This window comes from Aphis gossypii, chromosome 3, assembly GCF_020184175.1.
Source record: "Aphis gossypii isolate Hap1 chromosome 3, ASM2018417v2, whole genome shotgun sequence".
NCBI lineage: Eukaryota > Metazoa > Arthropoda > Insecta > Hemiptera > Aphididae > Aphis > Aphis gossypii.
Window position 1 is genome coordinate 13,748,236 of NC_065532.1, and position 21,100 is coordinate 13,769,335.

The following is a 21,100-nucleotide window of genomic DNA, read 5'->3' on the forward strand; positions in this document are numbered from 1 at the left end:
AAATGTAACTGTCCCATAGTAAAAATAATTCCTGTATAAACGTCATAGTATAATATACTATAGGTGTGTGAGTTTCTAATACGATTTCAGAGATTTTATTGATTTTTCTACAAGACGGATAAAAAAAATACATTCATGCTCTCTATGTGAGTTGATTTTGAGAAATTAATGATTTTAAATTGTGTAGTTTTATAACAAACTATTATACGAAATATACTATAGGTGTGTACTAGTTTTGAAGTATAGGTACATAAAAAAAAAAAAAAAATAGCTAAGTATATTTTACTTTCCTTGCAACTATAGTTTTTCTAATATTCAATACTTAATTATTATTATAATATTAAAATAAATCTGACAACAGTATCCAGAAGTCATTAGGGAAGAGGAGGCAAATTAAAAAAATATATTCATATTATGATAATTTATATCAGTAGAACATTATATTTATAAGTAATTTGTATATCATTGTGAAATTCCTTTGGTAACAAACATGTCTAGATCAAAACAATAATACTGCAACCATATAAATAATTATAAAATGTTAGAATAACATGTAAAAAAAGGCAGGGGAGCAATCTGCGTGATCTAGTTTAACAGAATTATAAAATTAGGATAAAGTTTATTACAATAGGTAGTCTAGAGAACAATTTATATTTTCTATGAATTAATTTTTAATAAAAATTTGATAATTATTTAAAAATCTCTACATTTCTACAAAATATAATGCAATATAGTTATTAATGTTTGTAGAAATAAGGTCATCATCATCATCAGACTTTTAACTCTCACGTACAAAACATTAAGTGCATTTTGACCTAAAAAAAAAATCCAGTTCATAGTTATTCCAATCGTTACTCTTATTTCGTTTCCATAATAAAAGTATTTCTTATACTTATTTGCGTTCGTTTATCATTTGCATTAGAAGTTAAACCTACGAGTGTCGAGTTGACAGATTATGAAATAGTACACTTAATAAATTTCATAACGTTTTTTTTATTATTGTTGTTGATCTTAGATTCATCGGCAACGAGACCATTAGTATAAAGTAGATTTTCAAATAGGTATTACATTAAATTTGTATTAAATTATATAATTCAGATTTTTTAAGAAATAAAAATAAATGAGTTTTATCTAAAGGGTTGTGTCCTAACTTCTAAAGCTTGATTGATTTGTTCAGAGTTGTGAAATTGGTTGTGATAAAATTCGAACCTTGAGTCCAGAAAATTGTAAAAGATTATGCTTTTACAATTTTTAAAATTAATCTAATATTGTATATATAAAGAAATTTCAAAAAAAAAATTGCTTGTAATAGACCTTTATAAATTTTACCGTTGTATTAATTTTTGAAGATTTTAATTTTTATGTATTAGATACTTTCTAGTTTTTGTAAATATATTAAAACTATTACTTTTTGATTTTAATTATTTTACCTAAACGGACTGGTCTTCGAACTATTTTATGACTATTGTTTTCGTTAAATATATTTGTAATATTATTTATTTTCCATTATATTTATTATTTTAGTATTTATGATGATTTACTATAAATTCATAATTACTAGATTTATTATTAGCTAGTTCTTATTTTAATTAATTTATACATTAAATCGTTACAATGTATATTAATAAATAATAATAATTATAAATAACCGAAAAAACATTTATTTTAAGTATAGTTGGTATAAAATTTAGTAATCCCCATTTTATACACCTTATTGGTCTGTTAATTTCAGTAGAAAATACATGATCAACATTAAAAAATAAAAAATCATTAAAAAATCTTCCAATAAATATTAAATAAGACACTTTTAACAATGATCTTTTTTGGAATTAAAATTGAAAATATTACTATTGTATTGTCTACGTTAAAGTTTAAAGTACTTTGTAAAAATAGACGTTTATTGTAATGATTGAGGTAGATAACAAGTAACTATAGGTACATGTGATCATTTTTACTATTAACTGGATTAAATATAATTCTAGTATTTTATCGGTAAATTTAAAATAAATATAAATTGTACACTATAAATTTTGAAAAAAATAAGTATCACAGTACTCATATTATACTCGGCAAAGGTGTCATCGTATAGGCAGTAAAAAATTATAGTTCTTACGTTTGAACACTATTCTTTATGATACTGTAACACGTTTGTCCACCATAGCCTATAATAAATAAATATGTAAATTTTAATATAATATGTAAAATATATATTTTTTATGTAAGTTATTTATAAGCTTATAAGTTATAAATCATAAATGTTGAACATGAACATGAATTAAAACTAAAAAGCTATGAGCACATCACAGCGTATACGAACTTTAACAATATAAATAAAAAAACCATTAAATTCCTACAATACGCTTGGCAGTGAAACGGGACTTGGTAGGATAGTTATTTAAAGTGAATCATGAATATTTTAAAATTCCAATAATTTACATAAGTATAAGTTACAACTCGCTTTAAAACTAAAATACCAATAAGAATCTATGAAGTGCCCAAGTGCCGTAGATCAGCGTTTCCCAAACTTCTTCTCTTCCGGACCCCTTAGAGATAGTAAAAATGATTGCAGATCCCCTAAATAAAAACAAAATATTCGTTTTTATATATACTATACAGTATATAGTATTTTCAATTTAAGCTCACTGACCCCTTTCAGTACACGTGTGGATCTCTAGGGGTCCGTGGACCACAGTTTGGGAAAAGCTGCCCTAGATAATACTCTCGCCTTTAAAATTTGTTAAATAATAGGGCGATTCACTGCAATATTTTACTTTTAACTTAATAAATACAATCTTTGGTATATGGTATAATAAAATATATTTATAAAACGTTGACAACACGAGTTTATGGAAATAGAAAGGTTTTTTTTTGTTCGTAAACTGTTTCAGTCGTATCTGACAAACCCATAAACCTAACCATTTTTATTTTTGTGAAAAGTTCAGATAACTTTTTTGATTTATAAACAGCGAGTCATACATTGGTGGCAGCATACCACGAACGATAATAATCTATGCACAATGGCTACGTTCATATAATATCTCGTTTATTATTTTAAATATAAATTCATGAAAAAATTATTGGTGTCACTTTCTAACTGATCAACTCTATTCTATAGGGAGTAGACAATAGTTAACACGAAGCAATGAGTTTTCCTTTAAGGAAAAGCTATAGTTTTAGAAGAAAAAAAGGTTGCTTATAAATTAAAGTTTGTAACTTTAAAAAATTGATTTCCCTCAATAACTCTCAATGCGAGAATATCGGTCTTAGATTTTGGAGATAATTTATAAGGCATTTGTAATATTAATATTGGAGAGAAAAGCGTATCTTTAGAGGTTCCTATAGAATGCATATTTTTAGTTTTAAGTTACGAAGAGACTTGGATAAACAACTCGAAATACACATCAAACTACCGTATCCCGAGGAACGGGAACTCTTATTAGAAAATAAACCATAATTAGAATAGAAAAGTCGTAGACAAGTTTTACAAGTCTTTTATATGACTTAGTATTTCTAAGTAATAGTGTATAGTAATGAAAACAGGTTTTTAAAATCATAAGAAACAGATACAAGACACTGGTGTAATAAACTTAATTATTATATTATATTGGTTAGGGATCCGTAAATTTAAGAGTTAGGCAACCTTCGGTATAATGTAAGACTGAAGCGATTGAAAAACCTGACTACGCCGTATGTAGGTATGATGCAACTATATATACAATATCAGTATCGGTTTTGGTGTCTAAAACTACTATCGCGATTTAATGCCCCTAGAATAATGGTATGTAATAGATATAACATAGTCTGCAGTATTTTTATGTAAGAAAATTTAAAACATGAAGTAATAAAATGCCATAAAATAAACAAACAAATATTTTTTTATAAGAGAATTATTATGTTTTAACGCAAAACTAACCAAAATTGAATGAAACAATGGACATCAAAATATGGAAATAAATAATAAAATTAAAGAAGAAGGCCCATGAAATTTATTTTTTGCCCCTCGACACCAAAAAGGTTGCCGATCCCTGGTTCAAAACAAAACAAAAACAAAATGATTTAAGTCGAGAATCATCAGCGTTGGGTTGACCTAGAGGTTCCCAACTTCTTTTTTACTCACGGTACCCTTAGTCATTATCTAAAAATCTGGAGGCACCCTTTGACATCTTCGATTTTATTTAACAGTGCATAAGTACAAATAAAAGTAATAAAAGATATAGATAGTAGGTATAATATACTATATACAAATATTATATTTTATAAAACAAACTATTACATTGAAAAGTAACTATACATTATTATTTTTTATTTATTACTGCATAAATAATATAATAAAAAATACATTTCAAATAATTTCGCGGCTACCTAAAGGCGATTGTAAACTCCACCAGAATGCTGGTCAAGATAAAAAGATATTAAAAGGTCTAATGTAAACTCCGCCAGTTATTTTTCTTATCTATAATGGGTATATGTAAACTCTGCCAGTTTCGAAATTCGAAATAAAAAAAAAAATGACAGTGTTACAGCGGATGCTATATTATATAGATTATAGGTACACTAATGGAGTAATACAAGACTTAGAATACTTACAAATTGTATCACATCATTTTAGTTTACATAATATATGACATACCTAACTATATATTTTTGGATTTTTTGGTATGACTATTATTTATTATAATTTTCTACTATAATTTAATATTTAATGTGAACGATATGATATTATATTGTATTGTAATTTCTTTTTTTAATAATATATCATATTAATTTTGTACTACTACTTGATTTTCTTCACTGGCGGAGATTACCTGAGCCTAATTTTACCTGTTTTTAGAGTTTACAGTAAAAAAAGGTACTTGTGGAGAAGTTTACATGCGCCCAATCTCTGAGTTAACCTATAGGTAGAGTAGGTAAGCACGTTTGGTGATTGAAAAGACAAAATCAAATAATATTTTTATTATTGTAAATTATTATAATTAAGTTATTTATATAAATTGAATTTATTAACTATCAAATATTTCAGAAGGGGGGGGGGTAAACCACCAAAACCCTCTTCATATACGGCCTTGCTCTCGATGACTTTGGCTTGAATTTACAAGATTGTCGTAGTCAAACTTATGATACCGCCACAAACATGTCTAAATGTTACTCAAGAGACAGAAATTCAAGATTAAAGACAAGAATACAAAACCACATTAGCAATTTATGTACCATGTGAAAAATATGTCTATTATAAGTCTATAATATTAGTCTATACTTAGCCTCGTAGGAATGTCTGCTATCGATTCTATCAAAAAAGCGACATTTTTTTTTTAAATCTTCTTGTTATTGGCAATTGATGAAAGAGAAATTGAGACCAAATCAAAATATAGTAAAAATAGCTAGGTACTGGAAAAAGTGGGTCTAATCATTATAATGCTTGTTCTGCTTTCAAAAATAGTTAGAAAGAATTAATAAAAACATTTCAATTCTATAGAAAATAATACTCCTGAAAAGCCACGATTAAAAATATATATATCTTTAATCGTGTGAAAAACCCATAGGTAAATCGTAAAACAAAAAAATCAACTATTCTAAACAAATACTCAATTCTAATGACTAATATACAATTACCTACTACTTAAAACCTTTAAATCAATAAAATTGAAGACCACATAAGCACCCTTTCAAAAAATATCCATAATTCAAAACTCAATTCAACAGGTTCACTACATAACAATCTTCATATTCTTCATCTTCATCCGCCATTTTAACAATATCTAAAATGCAGACGTTCATGCGACCTCGTTATTAGTTAAATTCTATCCATATAGCCTTAATACGTCTAATAATTCTTCATATATTTTTTTAATTATTATAATTTGTATAGAATATTAGTATTCAGGTAAATCCCCTGTACAAATATTCCTATTATAGTACAATAGTAAATTTATATAATTATATCTAAAATCATGGTTAAAATAGCTACTAACTTATTATTCTATTTTATCTATACATATAGATAACCATAGAATAAGAATGTCTTATTTTATAATAAAAAAAAAAAATAATAAAATGATAGTAGTTTATAAAGTAGTTTCAATATGCCGGATTTTTGTTAGTTTCAACCTGTTTTTTGCAAGACCATAATTTAGAATTTATGATTAATGAATGATATCATAAAAATTAAAATTAAAAATTGATACTTGAGAAAACAATTTTGTTCAATTCTTTAATTAAAATAAATAAATAAATTCTTCTTAATTACTATCTTATTTAATATACTTCAAAATTATAATACTTGTTAATTCTTTTAACACTGACAACATACATTAATTATTTCATAAGGAATAAGAATAATTATCTGGAAGTATTAAAACATAAAACTAAATTTTTTACAGGAATTTAATCAGTATACTTAAAATTTAGATGAGCAGAGTGGAATAACACAAATTGTTAATTCAATAGATACTAAAAAGTTTTAAAATTCAAAATAACTTTCTTGTTTTTTGAAACATGTATTTTTTAACAATATATTTATATACATACATAATGTTATACATAACATCAAATAGTTTTTAATATTATTTAAATAAATAGAAGGTAAACATATGTTTAAAAATTGTTATTTAATTTAGACCTTAGATAAGAAAACTTACAATCACAAAGAAATTTCTGATGTTTAATAAGCTAATATAAATAGCCTTTTAATTTAATTCAAATATCAATATTAAAACAGTTTAAAATATTAGATATAGTTTAGACAAATTTTTAGAAAAATATGATAGAGCAATAATATTTCCAGATCTAACATTGAAAATAAAAATATAAAAGTAAAATGATTGTATTTATAATATTATTAAGTACTAATCCAATTCTATAAGTTCAGGTTTTTTACCATTATTAGTAATAGAATTACCGGGACGATGAACTTGATTTTTCTGAACTATTTGTCGAACTGTTGTTGTTGTAGTCATGGTTGTAACTTGCTATAAAATAAAACAAATACAATTAAATATATCATCAATTACTATTGTTAAAATTAAAAAATATATTTGGAATATGAAAAAGTGTTCCTAATTTATAAACTATATTTTGAAAATTTAACCCTGTATAGATAACACAAATAAAATAAATACAACTAAGTATGTAATATAATATATAAAATAACAATTACTTCTCGTAGTACTGATTGATTATTTATGACATTTCTTTGTTGTTGAACTGTATTTAAAACACGTTGAGTAAACTGTCTCGCAGTTTGTATCTTTTGAATAGCAGTTCTTTGACAAACCATTGGTCTACTAAAAAAATTAAAAATAGTTAAAAGACTTAATCATTTTTTTTTTTTTTTTTTGTTAAAATTGTTTTTATTTACAATTTATTTAATACTAAAATAATAAAACAAAATTATCTTACTGTCTAATGCTAGGATTATTCTGTCTGATATTAGGCATATGGTTTGTGCTATTTGGTTTAGAAGGTCGCTTATTGTTTATAATCCAACGATTGACTAAATTATGGTCCATAATATTTGGTTTTCGATGTAAAGTCTTTGCAACAACATACAAAATATCTTATTTATTTATAAACAATTATTATGAAAAATATAATTTATTATTTATATATAATTAAGTTTAAAAATAAATAAATAAATAAACAAGTACAGTAAAACCTCGATAAGTAGAAATTCAAGGGAAATACAAATTTTTCTACTTGCCCAAGAAGTTTTCGACTTGTTAAGATTTTCAAGTTATCAAGGTTTTAGGATAAAATGTTGACTCAGTTTTTAAAATATAAATATAAGTATCAGTTTTAAATTATTTTATAGTATATACATAATTATAATGTGTATTCGAGGTTCCACTGTATAGTGCATACATTTACTTTTTACAACAATAAAGTTTAACTTACACGAGATGATGAAGGATTAATATTCTTTGATTCATTATCCCATGTGCGCTTCTCATCAAATTTTCCTGAAAACAAATTGCAAAAATATATTAAAAGTAAAAACAACCTAAGAGGAAGCTACATCATGCATATCTTACAAAAGTGCAAAACATGTTATGTGGACTTTCTCTTACATTAATATTGTATAAATAAAACGTACGAGATTTTATAATAGATTCTAAAGATTCCTTATTTTGGACAGGAACTATGGGTGTTTCACAAGATGTTATTTCTACATCTGAATCATCAAGTTCATTGATCTCAATTACATCTTTTGGCGAATCTTTATTATCATTCATTTTTATTTCTTTAGGCTCGATTTCTTCAATTGGATTATCAATAGTGGTAGTACTATGGTTTTTAGCATTTACTTCACTCTCTACTTCCTTTGTTTTATCTTCCAATGGTTCTTTGGTAACTGTTCTATTAGTATCATCCTCAACTCTAATACCTTCATCAATCAAAAGGATTCCATCTGTATCGGAATCCGCAAGAGATTTTTTCGTGACTAAATTATTACTTCCTAAGGTTTCAGTATAATCTTTATTTTTTTTATTTGTTAAATTTTCAACACTATTTATTATAGTTATTTTGTTGGAGGTATCTTTGTTAACATCACTTGTTTTACCATTTGACATAATATCATTAGAATTTTTTGAAACTGTGTTTGATTGTTTGTTAACATCTTTTAGTAAACCAATATTATTGTTTGTATTTATCATACTATTAATATTATCTACAACTATCATTTGATTAGGAACTTTTTCAGTAATACCACTTTTTTCTTCATCTATCTCATTTTCTGTTTCTGAAGTAACACCACTTGGTGCTAAATCAAATGACTCCATATAAATAGTTTTCTGACTCTTTTTTGGTCGTTTATTATTTTCTGATTCTGACGATGATACCCTTTTTCGTCTTATTGATATTGGTTTTGCCTTTTTATTTAATTTTCTATTATTAACAATAGATTCATTTTCTGAACTGTATTCACACTCTGTATCATTAAGATTAGACCCTTCTGTTTCTTCTGCATAATCTTGTTTCTTTTTAAACTTTATTTCCAACTATAAAATAAAAATATATAATTAAAACACACATAAATAAATCACAGTCAAGTAGTTTATAAGAAAGAGACACCAGGGCAAAAAAGTTCTTATCGTGTATCAGTGTTTCTGATGTCATATTTAACACTCTCGTAGCAGATCATTAAAGTACTTTAGGAGAGAACCCAAAAATACATACTTTAAAAGTTGTATTACAAAAGTTTACTATATTACAAAGTGAACAGCGCTGCAACGACATTAGATTTTGATAAAAACTTAAGACAAACATCATATCAGAATTTTTTGCGCAACCATTTTATCAACAACCATGGCTCCTAATCTCTTAACCCAGCGGTTCTCAAACTGTGCTCCGCAGAGCCCTAGGCTCCCCAAGACTAATCTAGGGGCTCTGCAGACACATCTGAATTAAGTACATATATTATTATTTGTTAAATTGTTACAAATTACATTTATATTGTATAAAGTTTGTATACTAGCAATTTATTGAACTATAATTCGACGGCGTTCATGAAGAAAGGTATAAGTCAAATTTAACAAATTTTCAGGAGACGAATTAATTCTCGTTTTTTGTTAGTAAAATAATGGATGTATTTTTAATAAATCAAACTATTTTTATTGTAATTTAAATTTGTATAGTCTTAATGAAAAAGTTAGTTTTATTAATTATAGATGACTTATTCTCTATTGCACTGAATATATTGAAATATAGTGACTTATGCCCTTTTTTACAATTGACTTATACCCTTTTTCATAAACGCCGTCCAATTGTTTAAGTTGTAAAATTGGTATTTCACGTCTTGGAGCTCCATGAATTTTTTTTGCATATCAAGGGCTCTGCAAAAAAAAATTTGAGAATCACTGTCCTAACCTAACCATAAAAGCTCAACTAAAAGAATTGGAAATTTTTTAATTGAACACTTCAACCATAAATGTGAAATATATTTTTAAAAAATCAGTTTCTTAAAATATAATATCATTCAATAAAATTAAGTGAGTAATGGGAGATTCTTTTATCACACAACATTCATTATTCCAACAAATCCTTACTTTTTTAAATATATATTTTTAGATCATTGTAAATTATAAAAAAAAACATCTATCTAAAAAAATATATTTTTACTATTGGATATATTTATGCCAACACGCTATACCTAGATTGATAACCATCATACTCATTGTATTATTAATATCTACCTATATCAATATATAAAATCAATCACCATCATTATGTAATACATATATATATTGAGTACTTAACTTAAATAAGGTAACCCTGACCTTGAACATTAAAATATAAATATAACCTTTATTAATAGGAAACTATACAAATAGTAGCAACTGGAGAAGAGAGAACATTACGATATAAAAATCAAATTTTGAACAAGTATTTGAAGTTTAGATAAGCAGAATGGAGAGTAACAGGAATACCATTCAAAATATTATTTCGCTACACAGCTTATCTGTGAATCATCAAAGAATCACCCTTCATAGATTGATCTAACATCAACTATCAATTAAAAACATAATAATTAAACTCAAAATATATTATTCTATTTCTCTAAAACTAAGAATTTGTTTACAGTACTCTAAAATAATTTTACCTCGTTCAAATCTGCGTAAAACTTTTTGTTACTTTCATCGAGTTTCTTTCTAAGTTCTTCATTTTCTTCTGCTGGATCTTTAAGTGTATTTACATTTGACAAACGACCAAGATATTCATTTATCCTTCGAAGCTTTAATTGTTTCGCAAGTTGAAGAAACGCATCTTTTGCTAATATAAATACGAAACATTTTTTTTAAAGATTCTTGAGCATTTAATCATAATTATACTTACAGATACTTCTCAATTCAGTTTCAGTCCATCCTAATTTTTTTTTGTCTCTTAAGCATTTTAATAATGTATATATTTCAAAAGAATCTGGAAATGTTTTATTAACATTATAATATTTCTCAATGGTTTTATTAACCAAGCTGTCGTTTGTTCCTTTGAAACGCAGTATAGGTTCTTCTAAAAAGTCTGGTTCATCACATAGTTTACACATTCGTTTATAAATTTCAACTATCCTTTTTTCATATCTATATTCAGAAAATATACAAACAAAAAACAGGAGGTTACACATTTTTTAGCTTTGCCAACCTTGGAAATCAACCCTAATCTACAAGTTGAGATATTAAAACAGCACTTCTAGGTTGTGTAATTAAATTTAAAATAATACCAATATATTTAATTTATAACAGTTTAATAATTCATTGAAAAATAATTAATAATTTTGAATTTAATATATTTTACTTTTTAGATTTATTATGATATATTATTTCATTCTTTAATTAAAATGTATGTTTTTTTTTTTTTTTTATATATATAATTAAAAATAATATAAGACTTGCTTATTCAATAAATAGTAAAGACTGAAATTGGTTTATTTAGTTTTATATCTTTCAGAAAGTATTTACTAAAATCAAAAAACTTACTTGTCTTTTAATATATATGCAGAGTCATAATTAAATTCATCATCATTATTTATGTCCATTTCTTGTTCATCAAGATTTTTAATTTTTTTTCGGATAACCTAAAAATAAAAAATAAAAGTTGGTACCGCTTGATATATGATATATGTCAAGTGGTCACTAGAATGGGTATGTTAAATTTTAATTTAAAATTTATCATTATATACGAAAACAATTCTGAGCGGAAACAGTCACACAATCATTATCACAAGTATACTCCATGTTTTTTATTTTTGAATAATGTAGAATTTACTTATTACAATTAACAATTAATAAAATAACAATATTAACAATTAATTTATTTATTTAGGCCACATTATAAAAATTTAAATAGCTCAAAAGTTAATTTTGTCTTTCTGTAAACACTGTAAAACAGCAAATATAGATTCATAATATAAATAAATATTATCTTAAAACAAATCAAAAACATCATTGTTTATAGTAAAAGTAACAATAATAATTTTATGATATACATACAATTTTTAAGTTTCTACGAATATTTATAAATTATAACAAAATCATTGATAATTGTATTGTTTAATAAGTAATATCACCCAAATCTAAACTTAAAATGACTATAAAAATAATTACGTATATAATTTTTTTCTTAGATTTTTATAGTTTTAATATTAACTGCTTATGAGAAATCTTATGTTATATTTAAAAAACAAATAAATATAGTTAAGTTTTAATGAATTTCTAACTACAAAATAGATTTATAAATGTTTGTTTTTTTGACGAATTTTATCAAAATTCTAACTCTAAACATATATATAAAAAATATGTGCATATATATTTTTATTAATTACATACAGCTATAAAAATAACTTAGGTAAGATTTTGAATTAAATTTTAAAGAACTTTAAATCATTGAATATTTTTTTCTACATTTATAACACAAAAAAATCTAAAAATTGAAAATCTAGAATGACTATAAATAGCTCAAAATGAATTGAAAAATGTTAAAAATATTATAGTATAATGAAAATGATTCATTTGTTTTTGAATTACAACAAAAAATAAAATAGTTGAAAGAAATAGCTATTATACAAAAGAATATCCATGATGTTCATGAAAATTAATTTAACTTTCTAATAGAATTTATTTTTAAATTAATTGTAAGTTATGTAAAGCTTTGTGTTTAATTTTCAAATCTAAGGTATAAACAGAATTTTTTATACATTTCTAACTAAAAAATAACAATTATTTTCATGAATTTAATCAACATTTTAAAATTAAATGCTTATACAAATTATTAATTGTGATCATAAAGTTTGGATACTTCATAATTCACCATTTATTTGAAATATTGTATTAAATTTTCAAGCATTTATACCTATTCATAATTTTTTTATAGATATTAATAAAAAAAAAACTTTCAAGAAAAAAATTCAAAAATTTCAAGTTTCTGTGGTTAATTGTTCTTGAATTATATAAAATAAAGAAATCAATTTAGTCAAAATCTTGTTTTCCTTAATATTTTGTTTGTTTTTACCAATTATAAAAAAATACTGGGAATTTATAATTTTGCTCTCTTTAAAGTACAAACGAGATCCAATTAACAATCCAAAATCACCTTCAAAGTTAAAAATTAAAGCATTTTATCAAACAACTTATAATCCACTCATTCAAAAAACAAAAACAAATAATTGTGATATATTCATTTTTTTGCTCATAATCTAAAATAATAACTAATTTTAAATCTATTATTTATAAAGATTAATTTACGATAAAATTATCACCTTCAATGCAGTTTTGAGTTTTTTTAGCTGTTTTAATTTCTTTCCATTTATTTCTTTATTGTTACCAGATGTTTTGCTATCTTGAACCTACAAAAATATTAAAATATTTAATTTAACTTATCTATATATTAAATAAAAAAGAATATTTATTTTACTGTCCTTTAAAGATTTAGAAACTACTATTTAACTACCAACTACTATAACTTAAAAATTATATTTTAATTTTTCGGAATTTGGAGATGTTTAGAGCTTTGTTTTTCAACGCGTAAGATTAAACAGTAGAACAAGAACATTATTTTGGCTCATGAAAGCCGAATATTTTCTACCTTATAATAGCTTTTATTCTATAGCTTCAAAAATAATAAAAATAAAGACTCTTACAATATTATATTATAGTTTTAAAGTAATAAAATAAACATTAAATTAAGTTAACATAATATTTTATGCTGAAAGATAAATAATGGCATTAAAATGAACTAAGCTTAGGATTAAAATAAAATAAAATCATATCAAAGTTTAATATCACTATTTTTTATGTACATTAATAAAAAATTGTGGTTAATTTAAACCTCTATGAATCTTACTTTCATTGAAGCTTCAAACTGCTGTAATTGATCATATATATATTCCATGTGTGTATAAAAAGTTATACTACTATCAGGCCAGATTATTTGATTTGCTTCTTTTAACAACATAATAAAATACTTAGAGCTGAGAAACTCAGCTGGCAGAGAGTTATACAATTTATCAATAATTTCAATATTTGAATTTGGAAAATTTTTATTTTGATAACATTTTTCAATTAACTGAAACATACCAAAATTTACATACTTAATAATATTAAAAATTAATAGAAATTTGATAATTTATTATTATTCAAATAAAAAGCATGATCAATGTATACTATTCATAGTAACACTGAAACTGAAATCAAAATGTATGACATCGAAGGTAGCAAAAAAGTGATTGACTTGAGTTGTATTGAGTATTTGATATGGGCTAGCTAAAGTAATTTAAATTTTAAACATTGGATCTTACAATACTTTAATTTCTAAATTTTAAACAATCTTAACAATAATAATTTATTTTGAAATTAATAGTATAAGAAGAATAAAATGATAACGTTTGTAATATGCAATGATGAATGACAAAGAATGAATCAGTATTCACTAATATGCATTGATGTATTATTTTATATTAAAGTATTAATGTAAGTTTCTTACTTCTTTGAATATTTTATTACTTTCACTAATTTCATTGTTACTTGTACCATCATCTAATTCAGAAGTTGTACTTGTATTACCATTTGAAGTACTAGCAACACAGTTTTCAGTCTAAAATGTAAAAAAAAATATTATATTTTTGATATTTATACATCTTAGATACTTAGACATATTTATTATATATTATTATATAATTAACTGAATATAAAATTATCAAATATACCAACTTAATTAGTGGTACAATTAGTTGGAAGACTCAGAAAGCAAAATTCCTCAAAATGTTTATCTTAAATAGATAAAATTATGAATTAGAATAAAAAAATAAAATCCAAAATGTCTTCATATAGTTACTTTTTAAATTATATATCAACTATGATGCTGATTATTGAGTTATATTATTTATATCTACTATTAGTTGAAAAATATTAACACATAGTTTCATTTAATTTGTAATCACATATAAACAATCATATTTCAAAATACTTTAACATAAAATTCTTAGTGTTACTTATGTCTTTCATCACTATCTTTAAATATTTTTTCATGCTTTTATACTGTTTACAAAATTATACAGTAAGACAATTTTAAGTCATACCTAATAAAATATAAAACCCTGTTTTAATATTTTTCTTTTATTACTATATTACTAACACCAGTAAATTATATTTTGAAAAATGTAAAAATAATGAATTTTTAAATAATACATTTTATATATTCTATTGTTTCATAAGTATTAAAAACATAAAAAAATATTTTCAGTTTTTGTGAAATTTGATTTCATGACTTAAATATAGTTAAAGTGATTCTTCTGCATGAAACAGTTTTTTATTAAGAATTAATGTGTGAGATGATCTTAAAAAATCTTGAAAATATTCATTTCTATTTGTAAGTTTAGTAATTAATAGAGGTCACTATAACAAGTATAATGAATGGTTATCCGTGATTCTTACCCAAGACATGTCCCAAAAAATCATAGCGCATAGTACATTTTATAATTTATAACTACTAATTAAGCTACTATATAACACTATTATTTTATACTATATATTTCTAATAATAAATAAAACACATTATTCATTTAATATTAAATATTAAACCTGTAATCTATTGGAGTCTTTTTTGGTTAATTGTAATAATTCATTATATACATTTGCAGCATACTGAAAAGAATCTTCATTGTTTGGAGAAATTGATTCTATTCCTTTAAGAACCAAATCGCATAAATTTTTTGAATTCTTTTGTTTATTATTGCATTTTTTATACATTTTATTCATATCTTCAACATACTTCTGAGGAAACTTTTTATTATTTCGACATAAATTTATCATCTATAAAAAAATTGAGAAAAACATTTTAGTATTTTATTATAATTTTTAATGATAAATTTTTTAAAACACAATAATCAATACATGCATAAGCAAGTACATATACTTTTAACATGTTTCAAACATGTTGGTATAATTTTTATTTGAATTTAGTATATACTTATGTGAATATAATTGTATCAGTAAAAATGAGTATTATTACTAACTAAATTAAAAATTATTTTATTTTTACACATAATACTACAATAACTACTAATAAAAATATTAATAATATTTAAATAAAAATATGTAAATATAAGCAGGGGCGGATTTAGGTATGTGGTGGCCCCTGGGCAGAATATACTGTGGGGGCCCCATATAAATAAACAAAGAAATATATTTTTTTACTTATTGAATAATATTTATTATTATGTTTAGTAGTAGTAACACTAGTAACAATTAACTACTACCTATTTAATAATAAATAATTATAAAAACAATCAAATCGAGTATAACTAGTATATTAAGTAATATTATCATTTATCATAATATTCAGTGTAAGTAATTAAATGAAAAATAATAAATAAAAATAATAATGTCAAGTAATTAAAATTAAATGCCAGGAACTTTTCTTAATTTTATTTGTACAAACTTATCAATAACGTTTTGAAAATCAAGTTTTCTTAAAATATCAGACTCAGTGCTCATTATCGCTAGTTGATTCACATTTACTAATATTAATTATTATTAGTTATTACTTATTACAATCGACGGTGCACACCGGTCGCGGACGGCATAAACTATCTTATAGAACTATCTTAGAGACCATTCATTGTCAATAAACGTAAATAAATCTATTATTAGTTAGTAAAATAAAAATTTTTTAATGTCCAAAAAAAGTTCAATATTATTTAATTAAATATGTGTAAATATAAATAAAATATTTTTTCTGTATTCTAATTTAAATATAGGTAATAAAATTGTGGGGGCCCCTGGGCTGCAGCCCACTCAGCCCTCCCCTAAATCCGGCCCTGAATATAAGTTTATAATTCATTAACTCATAAGTCATAAGCAATAATCACAGTTCCAGGAAATGTTATCAATATTATAATTATTAGTTAAATCAAAATATTTACCTGTTGAAACATATCCATGTTATAAAAAATCTGAAAAAAAAACAATATATTATGTTTAATAAAATACTTTTATTTATTTGTTAACTTGGCATTTTTTTATTTTTTTTTTATTTACTTATTATATAAAACAAAAAAAATCAAATGTAACTTAAGAGAACACTAAAAGCATGTATGTTGACTAAATCTTACAAATGTACAACATGCCTTTTGTTAAGCAGACTCAATTATTGTTAGCTTTAATATTAGAATAAATAACCTAATATCAAACTTACTTTAAGGTAAGAATATTATTAAATGCACCATATAGGCTTTTATAGTTAATTTAAGTTATAAATATATGAAATATAGTAATATAATTTATAATTTTAAAATGCTTATAACTTGTTTAAAATTTAAATATTAATAAATCTTATGTAATGTTGGCTAAGATAATATTCTTATCTTTAAATTTAATAACAGCTCAATTAACTCTAATATTAAAACTAAAAACAACATTTGTTTTACTTATTAGCTATGCAGAATTGTTGAGTTATAAGTTTATAAGACTAAGACAAGATATGTGAATTTGGCGTTCTCTTACAATTTATAAATCCCATAAAGCACCAAGCTGATATCTAATATCTAGTTTTAATATTATTAAAATATGTTAGATGTCAGTTAAATATTTTTTGTATTATAGTCATAGACCTTTTACCTTTTACCTTTTTAAAAGGTCTATGATTATAGTAATAAGTGTTTCTATCGATAAGTAACAGTGAATTTAACTATTTTGTTTAAGATAAGACTTTATCAAAGTATTATACATACATCTGGTTCACTATCTTCCGGTCCGGATGAGATTTCAATTTCTGACATTTTAACAGTGGAACACAACGTTTTGTCCGACAATAACTGATAAGTAGATTTTGATTCAAATTAAAAACGAAAATAAGTACTTTTCCTTTTGAGTAATTATCATTTTATTAGATGACATAAAATAAAATTACTGGCAAGTCAGACCAAATGAATTGCAATGCTTTCGTCGAGGCTTTCGAATAAATGGTTCTACAAAAAGCTCGTGTACATTTGAATCCCAATGCCCAATTGCACAAGTGCTTCTAACTCAATACAATTTCAAATTGTAATAATTGGGCGATTGGCAATTGAATAATAACATTTAACAATGAATGCAACAAGTCGGAATAGTGAGTAGCTTTACATACCTACAACAATAAAAGACATCAATTAGAGACCTTATCGGCCATCGCTTCAGATCAAAGAACTGTATACCAAATTAGCAAAATAATAAATATTAAAAACCAATATCAGTTTTTAAATCAAGAGTGGGTACGATGTGATAGCAATTAGAAAGTCGTGTAGACGTGTACAGCGTGTGCCACTTATTTTATTTTAAGTAAACTTAAATTCTCGCGTCACACATGGAATACAATTTACAAAAAAAAAACAATCTGTATTTACTCACATGTTAAAAAATCGACATATTTACTACATTTAAAGTAAAGTACAAAATAGCGAAACCGGTAGCCGCGCGAACGGTTATAACCCGTAGTCCATAGATAATCTTAAAAATATGTCCATACCTACAACCATTTCTTTTCCGTTTTTGCCAAAGCCAAATTATTATCATCATTATGATAACGTTAATCATGGAATAAGAACAGCGAAGTACATCAAAGACACGAATTAAGATGAATCGCGGAAAAAAAACCCACGGAAAAAAAACCCAAAAAAAAAACCTACGGAAAAAAAACCCAAACTAAAAAACACACGCCGGAAAAAAAGCCCAAAAAAATATATTATACATAATATATTTCCATTTATTTATAGATACATATTTTAAATAATATTCACAGTAGTAAAATATAATACTTAATTAAATTATACATAGGTACCTACATACATACTTTTTAGAAATTCAATTAAATTTTATATTGTTTTAACTTAGCTTTTTTGTTGTTAATTATCATTGTTATTCAGTCAAGTTAATTTTAATTTTTTTATGTATAGATATAGCCTACAAGTTATTATTATAATTAACCTTATAATTCAACAATTTACTATTGTATAAAAGTAGTATTAGTAATACTACTAATACTAATAGTATTAACTATTGATTGTTATCGTTTTGACACCATTTTATTATTGTCTCAAATTAGGCAAATGTAATCAATGATTATTAATTAACCCTTAATAAATGTTGATTTTGCTTAAATAAGTTTAACTTTTTTTTTATTGACTACTTATCAAAAATTATTTTTTTTAATTATTATATTATTTAATTATTATGACTATGTGATCTCTCGTATTATAATTATTAGTTATTATTATGTTACCACAAACGAGAATATTTTGTATTTTTAATATTTTGTTCCTATGTTCTATTAAATAATTATATGACAAAATTATTTTAAAAATATTATTATTTATTATTAAAAATATATTATATGATTGTAAATCCATTGTATAATTAACAATCAATCACAGTTTATAAAATATTTCATAATATAAGATTACAATGATAGCACTTTATTTCCGTGGGCTTTTTTTCCGGCGTGTGTTTTTTAATTTGGGTTTTTTTCCGTGGTCATTTTTTTTGCCTCCCAATTAAGATATACCCAAGGTGGATATATATCCACCTTAGATATACCTATCTTAATTCGTGATCATAGACTACTCTATGCCATAGACCATGGCTAAATATATTTAGCCATGCCATAGACCTATTAACTAATATCACAGCTGATCTATGAAGTGCATGCACAGAATCACGAACTAATAGAATAGATGATAAGTATACTTAATATCCATAAGTATTGTTTGGTAGTTGGAAAAAAAATCCCCACAAAAAAATCCTCAGTGGCATTATATCGGTAGTATTATATTATTTTATAAATTATATTATATGAAAAATAAAATAGGTATTGTATATTATGTTAAAAATTGTTATTTTATAAAAACGGTCTTATACCTTATATAGTTATTTATATTGTATATTATATTAACAAAATAAATGGCATGTTTATAAAATAATTAAAACTTTTTGTATTTTTTTATACATTTTTATTATATTTTTAAGGTATGACAGTTTTTATAGAAATAACAGTTTTTAACATACCTAGTATACAATATTTATTTTATTTTTAACATATAACTATTATTATATATTAAATTATTTATAATTAGTCAATCCCCGATAAAATTCTACTGGGGATTTTTTTTCAGCAATTCGTATTGTTTATACTACGTGAAGCCCGCGAAGGAGCGGCAATAATCGTGTAACCTTCAAAACCTACCCTCAATGGCGTAGCCAGGATTTCTACAAGGGGGGGGGGGCAAAAAAAAATTAAATATACATTATTCAAATAACAGTATTTTTAATTTTTCAAATACGTGCATTAGTGGTTGTCATTACTGCACTGTCATTTTATGAGCTTATATCTTATTGTTTAAACAACTAATTACCAATATTAATAAAATAATAATAACAAATGTATCAGTATTAACGTGAACACATTTATTTTCTTACCGAAATTGGAACTAAATCATTTGAACTCATACTATTTAATTTCTGCTTTTTAGAGTTAGAACAATTAAAAATTGAAAACAATTTGTTTTGAATCAGCAATTCCTAATACATTTAGACTCAAGTCATAACGATTTAACAGAATACCTACCTAAGTTATTATTTATTAAATGAAATATCAATAAATGATAAGTATAATATTTTACAAAGAACAAATAGGTAACTAATTAGCAAGTTTTAACTGTGACGATTTAAGCTTTTGCCCACCCGGCTACTCGGCGATCGTTGGGGGCCCCTGGACATTTTATATATTAGGGGCCCATGTCTAAATGATAAAGAATATTAAGTTTACTCGCGATTCCGGACTCGGATTACTATCGAATCAATTTGTAAACATTGAACCATTGATTATAAATACTAGTATTTAATATTATATTATTTATTTACTAGGTATATTACAATATTATTAAAAAGTATTATTTTAAATTTATATATTTTATCTAATTATTTAATGATGAACATTGAACAAGGAAAATTCAATTATTACCTTTATTTTATATGTTTATAAATATTATAAATGTAAGAAACCTTATTTTGTTTTTTATAAGAGGGCCCTTGTAGATTACTGTATTAGGAGCCCAAACATAAGCCAGACCGATACTGAGTTT

General features: G+C 24.1%; 1 protein-coding gene across 5 annotated transcripts; it reads right to left on the reverse strand.

Moving 5' to 3' along the window:
• Positions 1-6,479: 6,479 nt before the first annotated feature.
• On the reverse strand, positions 6,480-18,507 carry LOC114130275 (death domain-associated protein 6-like). 5 transcript variants are annotated; one of them, XM_050203684.1, is made up of 16 exons: positions 18,179-18,484; positions 17,896-18,111; positions 17,717-17,800; positions 16,910-16,939; positions 15,567-15,797; positions 14,470-14,580; positions 13,831-14,052; positions 13,247-13,333; positions 11,469-11,566; positions 10,831-11,072; positions 10,598-10,767; positions 8,090-8,996; positions 7,891-7,955; positions 7,396-7,529; positions 7,154-7,280; positions 6,480-6,965 (listed from the first exon to the last, which is right to left on the reverse strand). In XM_050203684.1, exons 3-16 carry the CDS (start codon positions 17,762-17,764, stop codon positions 6,843-6,845), a joined length of 2,595 nt encoding a protein of 864 aa, XP_050059641.1. In that variant the 5' UTR covers positions 17,765-17,800; positions 17,896-18,111; positions 18,179-18,484; the 3' UTR covers positions 6,480-6,842. The 5 variants fall into 5 exon arrangements, with proteins under 5 accessions (XP_050059641.1, XP_050059642.1, XP_050059643.1 ...); XM_050203685.1 differs by having other exon boundaries at positions 17,717-18,111; positions 18,372-18,507; XM_050203686.1 differs by having other exon boundaries at positions 7,154-7,277; positions 17,717-18,111; positions 18,179-18,487.
• Positions 18,508-21,100: the final 2,593 nt, after the last annotated feature.